Source organism: Zingiber officinale, chromosome 1B (genome assembly GCF_018446385.1).
Source record: "Zingiber officinale cultivar Zhangliang chromosome 1B, Zo_v1.1, whole genome shotgun sequence".
Classification (NCBI taxonomy): domain Eukaryota; kingdom Viridiplantae; phylum Streptophyta; class Magnoliopsida; order Zingiberales; family Zingiberaceae; genus Zingiber; species Zingiber officinale.
Window position 1 is genome coordinate 170,095,989 of NC_055986.1, and position 9,191 is coordinate 170,105,179.

General features: G+C 37.8%; 2 protein-coding genes across 2 annotated transcripts; one reads left to right on the plus strand and one right to left on the minus strand.

The window, feature by feature from the left end:
* Positions 1 to 1,176: 1,176 nt before the first annotated feature.
* LOC121991782 (protein SLOW WALKER 1-like) lies at positions 1,177 to 4,236 on the plus strand. Its single transcript, XM_042545818.1, has 2 exons — positions 1,177 to 2,871; positions 3,906 to 4,236. The coding sequence occupies exon 1, from the start codon at positions 1,215 to 1,217 to the stop codon at positions 2,835 to 2,837; it is 1,623 nt and encodes a 540-aa protein (XP_042401752.1). The 5' UTR covers positions 1,177 to 1,214; the 3' UTR covers positions 2,838 to 2,871; positions 3,906 to 4,236.
* On the minus strand, positions 3,309 to 5,053 carry LOC122045099 (dirigent protein 1-like). The gene is made up of 3 exons (XM_042605172.1): positions 4,583 to 5,053; positions 3,937 to 4,098; positions 3,309 to 3,341 (listed from the first exon to the last, which is right to left on the minus strand). The coding sequence occupies exons 1-3, from the start codon at positions 5,051 to 5,053 to the stop codon at positions 3,309 to 3,311; spliced, it is 666 nt and encodes a 221-aa protein (XP_042461106.1).
* Positions 5,054 to 9,191: the final 4,138 nt, after the last annotated feature.

The window sequence follows — 9,191 nt, forward strand, 5'->3', positions numbered from 1 at the left end:
TTTGAGTTTACTTGTGCAGAGTTATTCACCCCCCCCCCCCCCTAGCTGGCCGCCAGGGGACTTATAAATATTACTCCTTAAAATAACATTATACTCTGTGAAATCTAAAAAAAAATTATCTTGAATACTATAATCCAAAAAGGAAGCTTTAGAGGAAAAATCTTATTGGCTTAAACCCAGTATAACCCAATCCCTAAATCCTAAAATCTTAAATGTTAAATATATATAATATACTCCGTGAGCATCTAAATTTTAAATTTTGAACACTATAATCCAATATGAAAACTTAAACCCTAGAGTAAAAAACTTTTTAGATACTCATGGGATATATTCGTTTAAGATTTTAGGATTTAGGGGTTGAATTACACTGAATTTAAGTCAATAAGATTTTCCCTCTAGGGTTTAGGTTTCCTTTTTGGATTATAGTGTTCGAGATAAAAAAAAATAGATTTTACGAGGTATAATGTTATTTTGAGGAGTAATGTTATTTTTTATTATTTAAAAAACATAAAATAATTAGAATCCAGACGTCTAGATTTGATCAAACCCGCTAGATCAGTGGGTGTGCGCGATCGTCCGTAGCACATTAATATTTTATATCTGATGTGCTGCGCGTCGGACAATGCGTGACTGTGAACACGCAACATATCAGACTCATTTTTTTTAATTTTTTTTTTAAGATTTTGAATTTTTAAAAAATCAATATTTCCTTATATAAATCCCTAATATATCTCTTAAACACATTACAATTCTCCGTAAATATTTAAATTTATTTTATTTTAAATTTTTCTTTTTACTAAACACTATAATCAAATTGGGAAGTTGGTAAAATCTTTTTAAAAAAAAAATAGCTTGAAAATTATAACACAATTAGGAAACATGAACTCTATAAATAAAATCTTAAAAAATATTTTATTATTTTTTAAATTCAAAATTTTAAAAATACTAAAGAAAGCAAAAAAAAAAAGTTAATATGACTTGTAGTGTATATATATATATATATATATATATATATATATATTTATTTATTTATTTATTTTGATTAAGTAAAATAAAAAAACTAACGAACCGGGTTCAATTTAAATAAATAGAGAATTTTTAGGGGATAAATTGAAATATCTATTTTTTTTTCATATGCCTTTAAAAATCCAAAGCATTATAAACCCTAACAAATCGACCGGCACTCAAAAAACTCAGCCGCAGGAGAACCAACCATGGCGGACGAGTCGAAGCCCTTCTTTCCGGTCGAGAAAGCTCACCACGTTAAGCCCCCGCCGCCGCGCCGTCCGCGGCTCAACACCCAGGAGTCCCGCTTTTGGCGCTGCTTCCGCCACTCCGAGCTCGCTTCCGGTCTCATCCTCCCCGTCACCGCCCTCGAGTTCTCCCCAGTGGCCCCCTTCCATCTTGCCGCGGCCTGCTCTGCCGCCGTGCACCTCTACGACGGCGGTTCCTCTCCTTCCCTCGCCCCCCTGCCCCATTCGCCTCTCTCTGGATTCTCCGATGTCGCCTACTCCCCATCCTTCCGCTGCGACGGATCCCTTCTGGCAGCCGGTGGAGAGTCCGGCCTCGTCCAGGTCTTCCGCCTTGACAAGGCTGGCCCGCCTCTTCGCCGCCTCAGCGCCCATGCTCGCCCCGTTCGTTTCGTCCGCTACCCTCGCCTAGAGGACAAGCTCCACGTCTTCTCCGGCGGAGATGATGCTCTCCTTGTCTACTGGGACGTTCCCTCCGAGACCCAGCTAATCACCTTCCCTGGCGCCCACCGTGACTACATCCGCGCTGGGTCACCCTCCCCGACCAGCCCTGAGGTCATGGCCACTGGCTCTTATGATCACTCCATCAAAATCTGGGACGTTCGTGTTCCATCAAGTTCGAACGCCATCCTCAGCTTCAGCCATGGGGATCCCGTGGAGAGTGTACTATTCTTGCCTTCCGGTGGACTTCTCGCCACTGCGGGTGGAAATGTTGTCAAGATTTGGGATGTTATCGGTGGTGGCAGGTTGATTCACACAATGGAAGGCCACAACAAGACTGTCTCTGCACTGTCTCTTGGTAGGGTTGGAAACGCTAGTACGGCCCTTGGAGGTGGAGAACCCAGACTCCTTAGTGTGTCTATCGATGGGTACATGAAAAGCTTCGACTTTGCAACCTTTAAGATCACACACTCCATGAGGTACCCTGCGCAGCTGCTTTCTATCGGTTTCTCCCCATCTGGCAATTCTCGTGTTGTTGGGACATCGAATGGGGTCATTTACATGGGAATGAAAAAGAAGCTGCTGCAAGAAGAGAATGGAACTGGAAGTGCTAGTGTTTTTGATGGGTATGCTCCTGAGCCTAAGAAGCAAGTTCTAAAGCCAACCAACTATAGATACTTTCACAGAGGTCAAACAGAGAAACCACGAGAGACTGATTATCCGATCAAGAGAGCACCAAAGGTGAAGCTTGCCGAGCATGATAAGCTTTTGAAGAAGTTTAGGCACAGGGAGGCTCTTGTTTCAGTTTTGAGTAAAAAGGATCCGACTAGTACAGTTGCTGTGATGGAGGAGCTAGTGATCAGGAAGAAACTGCTAAAATGCGTGGCAAATTTAGATGTTGATGAGCTTGGTTTGCTTCTGCGTTTCCTGCACAAGTATGCTACCATGCCACGTTATGCAAGGTTTCTAATGAACTTAGCAAATAAGGTTATTGAGATGCGTCCAGAGGATATTCAATCAAATAAGCATTTGAGCAAACATGTTGGAAGTCTTAGGCGCAGAGTTGCAGAAGAAATCATGATACAGCGCTCTTTGCAAGAGATACAGGGAATGATTTCACCTTTTCTCATAATAGCCGGACGTTGAGCTTCTCCCTACCTTTGCTTGATTACTTGTGTGGGTAAGTATCCATTGACTATGCATGTGTTGTCTTGGTTCTTGGCATTATGCATCAAAATTCTGTTAAATTAATTTGACATTCTCGTGATGACTTGCCAAAGTGTTTTTATTGTGTTTATTCAATCTGTCAACTAAGGCTAAATTAGCAAACTGAATTTGTGCTACTTTATCTTTATCTACCAGATGTATCTTTTCTGGAAATTTATATGGGAACAAATTCTGTATGCCTGACAGTGCAACTGCAGCATATTGGATATTGTGAAAACCTTTATCTGATTAGAGTTCTTTTGTTTCATGGTATCTTATCAGTATTCAACTTATGTTCTGATGATTTGGTATACAGCCTCCAAGTTAACCAGTGAGTTGGTTCCTTGTCTGCTTCTTCCTAGAAATGCCATCTTTATTGATTTAGTTTTAACCCTCTATTAAGTCTATTGCTCAGCCTGTTAAACCTATACTCTCCATTTGAACCTGCACAATAAACAGTTAAACACAAAAGTGATACAGATGAACAAGTGAAGGATGTTAACTGATTTTTCAACTAGAGATCAATGTTATTATCATCATCAAATCGTGTTAGTCCCAACTTTTTGAATTGTATATGTGGATATTATCCCTCTACCGAATTCTGCTCAGGGTTATTATATTGCTAGTAATATATAGTTATCTTGTCTGAATTTCACATTTGCGCATCTTTAGGCACTTCTCATGTGAAAACAGATTGACAGTTGATACTATTCACGAAAATTTCATTTGTGAGGCTTCATTTTAGATACCTGGACGTCTCCAATTGGAGAAGAAACGATATGAGGAGATAAATCAAACTTATGATGTTTAATTCATTTCCTACTCAGTTCTTATACTTTGTTATTTAGTCCTGCCTTGGTTCTTCGATACTGATTGTGAGCGTGTGTTGGCTAACAAATTTTTTTGCTTTAATTGATGGCAGACCTTGAATAAATAACTGTCTCATCTTTGTTGTTGTTATTTTTATTTTCTATTTTTCATCTTATGTTTGTTCGATATCCTTTGCAGTTTGCAGATTGAGCGGGTTTAGCAAAAGCACCTGTAGTCTCATAGCATCTGAGCATATACTGATGGCAGTCAGAAGATCTAGCAGCAGCTTCTTGGTCTTTGCTGCTATCAAATTTTGCAGTCTTTGATTGCCTTGCTTTTGTAACCAGATGAATTGCTCTGGCCTGATGAGGGAATCGGTGTTTGATGTTGACTGTTTATTATTTTTGGTTTTTGGATGAATAGAAGAACATATATGTTATTCTGCTGTTATTTTTCAATCGACTAGATTTACAAGGCATGGAAACTTTTGGTGTTGTGCACATTTTATTTATTGGAATTTTCTAAACCACATGGGCGATCCTTTACTGGTTTTCCATACACTATTACTCATTTTGTTTTATAAATATATTCACTAGTTAATAATGAGGCTTAAGTATTTAATATGCTTGATCTAGAACAAATTAAGCACTTGACTTTAGTTCAATGAAAATGATTCATGAGGCAAGAGACAGAGTGATGAGTTATTGCAAAATGAATTTATCGTATTACATATAAAGAGATCAAACAATTATTATATTAATGTTGATTGTCTAATTACATTGTACTAAAGTAATTAATCATATATCGAGAACCCATTAGCGAAACGTGATGAAAGCGTCTAGTTGTCCGGTGAGGGTTGTGTTTGTCGAATGAACTTCCGTGGTCAAGAGGTAGCCTCTAGCGAGCCGGAACTTTCCGGTGCCACCGGTGATTGCCCGTTCGAACACCGTCCCCAGCGGGGCCACCGGGAACATCCCCTGCAGGGCGAGGGAGCTGCCGTTGTACTTGCCAGCGGTGAAAACCAGCTGGAAGTTGGTGAGGCCGGAGTTCTCTGCCAAGCTCGACCCGACTCCCATGCCCTGATTCCGACCGATAATAGGTGAGTCGGGCTCGACCCCGGCTCGGAGAAGGTTGTCGTAGACGATGACGTTGCCGAATCCGGCGCCGGAGGTGGAGCTGGTGCGCTCCACTGCGTAGACGACGGTGGCGTCGGGGCCTGAGCCGAGGATCCTCTCATGGTTGTAGAAGCGCAGATGCATGTAGCCATTGGGATTGGGGGAGGCAGTGGTGGTGGCAATGGCAAAGAGCGCCAAGAGGAGGAAGATGACGAAAGAGGAGGAGGCCATTATGTTAATTAGTTATGGATGCAGATGTGCAGCAACTAATTGAATTGCAAATTAATTAAGCTTGTGAAAGAGGACGAAATTAGTTGTCGATGATGAAGCAGGTTGCAATGCAGGCTGTTTATATAGAGGAGAGGCCGTGGGGAGATATATGCTGAGTTGACCACGTCCCAATCTGTTACTGTAAGGTAGCAGGTCAACGCCGTCTCTGAGTAATTGGTCTGGACGACGCGTTGTGGGCATATAGAGTTGACTCGAATCGGTCTTTCATGGTTTGATGGATATTGTCAAATGCTGTGGTTATTAATCATGAACGCCTAATAGACCAGTGACACGCGGAAACGGGTCAGATACGGTACTGATACATATAGCACAATGTATTCCCATCCATATCAATTATCCTAAATTAAACTTTTACTTTAAAATTTATATGTTACATTAAAAAAAACACATTACATCAATTATTTTATCCATTCCTTATATTAGGAATAATAATTTTTTCCACATTCAAGACTCTACAGAGAAAATCTAAAACGAAAACAGAAATCCTCGATTTATTTAGGGATGAAAGCGAGTTAAGAAATTTTTTTCAGGGGTGAGATAGATTTTGAGCGAATATAGATAATGTCTTCATCCCTGAACCATCCCAAAAATAATAATAATAATAATAATAATAATAATATTATTATTATTATTATTAAAATATTAATAATAGTGTGATTAAATAATATTAATATTAAACAAATTTAAAATATTAATAATAAAATTATTATTGATATTAATATTAATATTATCATTAATACTACAGTATAAAATTAATTTTGAAAATGAGACCTGAGATGAGGGCAAGGATGAAAATTTGATGGTCGTTGATTTAAGTTGAACTCGAAAAAGTAGGAATATAGGTGGGAATGAATCCTAAAAATATATTTTATGAATAATAATTTTTTAAAATTAAGGAGTAGATTTCATTCCTTAAATATTAAATAGTATTTTTCTCTTTTGAAAAGGTAATAAAAATAAATATATGATAAATTATAATTAAGTTGGCGTGTTATATAATGAAAAATGAATATTTAAATTTAATAAAATAATTTTTTTATTTTAAATTTTAAATTTTGGATGTTCGATGCTCATACTTCCTGTATATTTTTATAAATTCATCCAAATATTGTATTATATATATTTTTATAATATATAACAAATAGTATAAAAGTTAAAATATATTAGAAGTATGTATTAATTAATATCTCTTTGTTCTTCCGTTTTCAACCCAGGGACGACACTTTCTAATGGAATCCTCTTTCTTATAGAATCCGTGGAAGCCATTAATAGAATCCTCTTCGTTCTGTTTTGCATGGCAGTTACTAATTTTAGGATTAGATATCCTTAATCTTGTATTTTCTAATGTTGAAATATATTGATGAACCCTTTAATTAATCTTTGATTTACTTTTATTTAAATTTATAACAAAGTTAGTAATACAAGGAGAGATGTAAAAAACCATATCAATTATTAATTTCATAGTTCTGGTATAATGATTTTAACTAAATTATAGTTATTGATGTAGTGTTAAGGGTGGACCTCCAAAAAAAAACAAGGAAGACTGGCTGACGTGATGGTAAAAATTAAAAAGTGGTCAATGTGATTAACAGGAGTAAGGTTGCACTTGAACAACCCACGTGGTGCCGATCAGACTTACGTGGCCGATTGGGCCATGGATCATCGATCGGGCACAAGTGGCCGACCGAGCTTCAAAGCTCAAACATGAATCCTCTTACATATAGACAGAGTGCACAAAGTAGTGAGAATCTGGCCAACCAAGCCCTTTGATCGGCAGGATTTAATGCCTTAACTTGGGACAAGTGAATAAATATCATTGCAAAATATCAAGTAACTCGACCAATTACTTTATCGATCGAGACACTGCCCATATTCTACAAGGCCGAGCTGTTAACCCTTTTGAATGGTGGTCGATCAGTGCATCGTAGGCCCCAAGTCCAATGGCTTCCTACTCATTTTTGGAAGTTTGTGCTACTAAGGACAGAGAATAACCTACAAACAAAGCGGGTTTTCGAAGCTTCCAGCGTATCAAATCATAGATATTTGTAGGCCTATTTAAGAAAAGGTATTAGAGTCGTTTTATGGTTTGTCCCTTCTTAGGAATGGTTTGGAAAACTTGTAAATACTTTAAGATGCACGCATAAATCTAACAGTGACATTATAAAAAGATGTCTCTATCTACTGGCAGAAGTATGTGATGCTACATTTTTCTATACGTACTTTGCTACAGTTTAATTATTCACTATTCATCTACTCGACTTGATCATCAACTTGAATGTTGGAGGGTTAACCTCGGGGATTCCTTTCCTGATCTGATACTAACACTCTCTGTGTTACACAAGATAACTTAATTAGAGTCTTTATTTGATCAACATTAGAGCCATATTTTTAGCTAGTAATTTTCATCAATTTCGGACCGGATGAGTTATAATTATTGTGTGTTGCTCTTTTGACTCCGACAAAATAAATAGGTTCAATTTTGAATATGTAAGTACAGTTTTGTGCCAAGATTTGGAAAGGGTTAAAACTGAATTGAAGTGAATGTGGTATACTTTAACTGAGAGTAAATGACATGTTTTCCTAGGTTCATACTTAAGAAAAAAAGACTCAGATTTTTAGAATAAAAAAAAATAGAATTGATACAATTGTAGTTAAGTAAGGAAGAAGAGAAATACGAAAGTGTGGCTGAAATTCATTAGATAGCATTTTTGTATATCCATATCTTCCACTAGAATTTATTGCAAACTTTTTCTTCCTATTCAATCTAAATAATGTTTGAATTGCAATTGATTCTTTCTTGTTATTCTTTATGATAAACCTTCATAGTGTGATTTGTATTCATGATCATGGTGGAGAGTAGAAGATAAGCAAGCATATGGTAGTGCAAGAAGCATAAGTAGCTTGAGTGTCCTTCATTTTTGTGATTACATGTGAAATAGGATGAGAGCCACAAAAAATTTATCTTGTGAAGTTTTAGTATGAAATTATTTTCAATTTATTCATGAAGGATGGAAATTATTATGTAGTTAACCAAGAGTAAAGTTTGAAGTCCATGAATGCTTGAGATTTTGGAATGTGATAATCTTATATGGTTTTCCTTCTTTATTTTTCTAATCATATTTAGGATTTTATTTAAGGGGTGTCATTAAAGTAGGATCTTTAGTTTTTGTTGAGACCTTGATGCTCGCTAGAGAAGGTGAATAGCGACTCACTCAATGTTTGCTTCCTACAATGGTTAGTATGCACAGCGGAATACAAAAAATTAAATACTAACAAGAGAAAGCAAACCTAACACATTGATTTAACATGGTTCAGAGATAAAACTCCTACTCCACGACTGTCCGTAAGGTGGACGATCCCGATCCGTCGATGGATGACTCCCCAGAAAACCTTCGGCTAACTCACGTAGCTCTTCGTTGGTGGAGAAACCTCACCACAAACTCGCACAAGCACGCTAGGCACACAAGAGCACTTTAGAGACTCTAATAGGGGTTAACCACCTCTATTTTCTTCAACCATGGTCAAGCACCCCGAGCTCTCTTAAATAGAGCTCGGGAGGAAACACTTAGCTGTGTTTCCCGCCACCAGTCGACTGGTCCTAAGTGAAATTCAATCGTTACATGCCAGCGGTCGGCTACCAGTCGACTAATGAAAATATCAGTCGACGGCTACAGTAACGCTACAGTACTGCTGCAGTACACACTAGAATTTTACCCTAAGTACAGTCTCTCATGCACTTGTCCTTGTCCATACAACCTAGACCTAGCCTTCAAGCCTCCTCCATCATCCTCGTGTCCCTCTAATGTCTCCCCATCCTTCATGCTTTGCCTTTTGGAGTTTCCAGTAGCCTTATCATCATTGTCGGGTCTTCACTACCAACAGCGACGCTTCGGGACTTCATCCTTTGCCAAGTCACACTTAGACTTACATTGCCAAGACTGCATACTTGGACTTACATCACCAAAACTCATACTTGGACTTTCCTCCTTTGTCAAGATCACCCTTAGACTTTCCTTGTTGTACCTGTATCATGCACACTCACAATGCATATCAAATACAACAATAAATCTAACTTAAA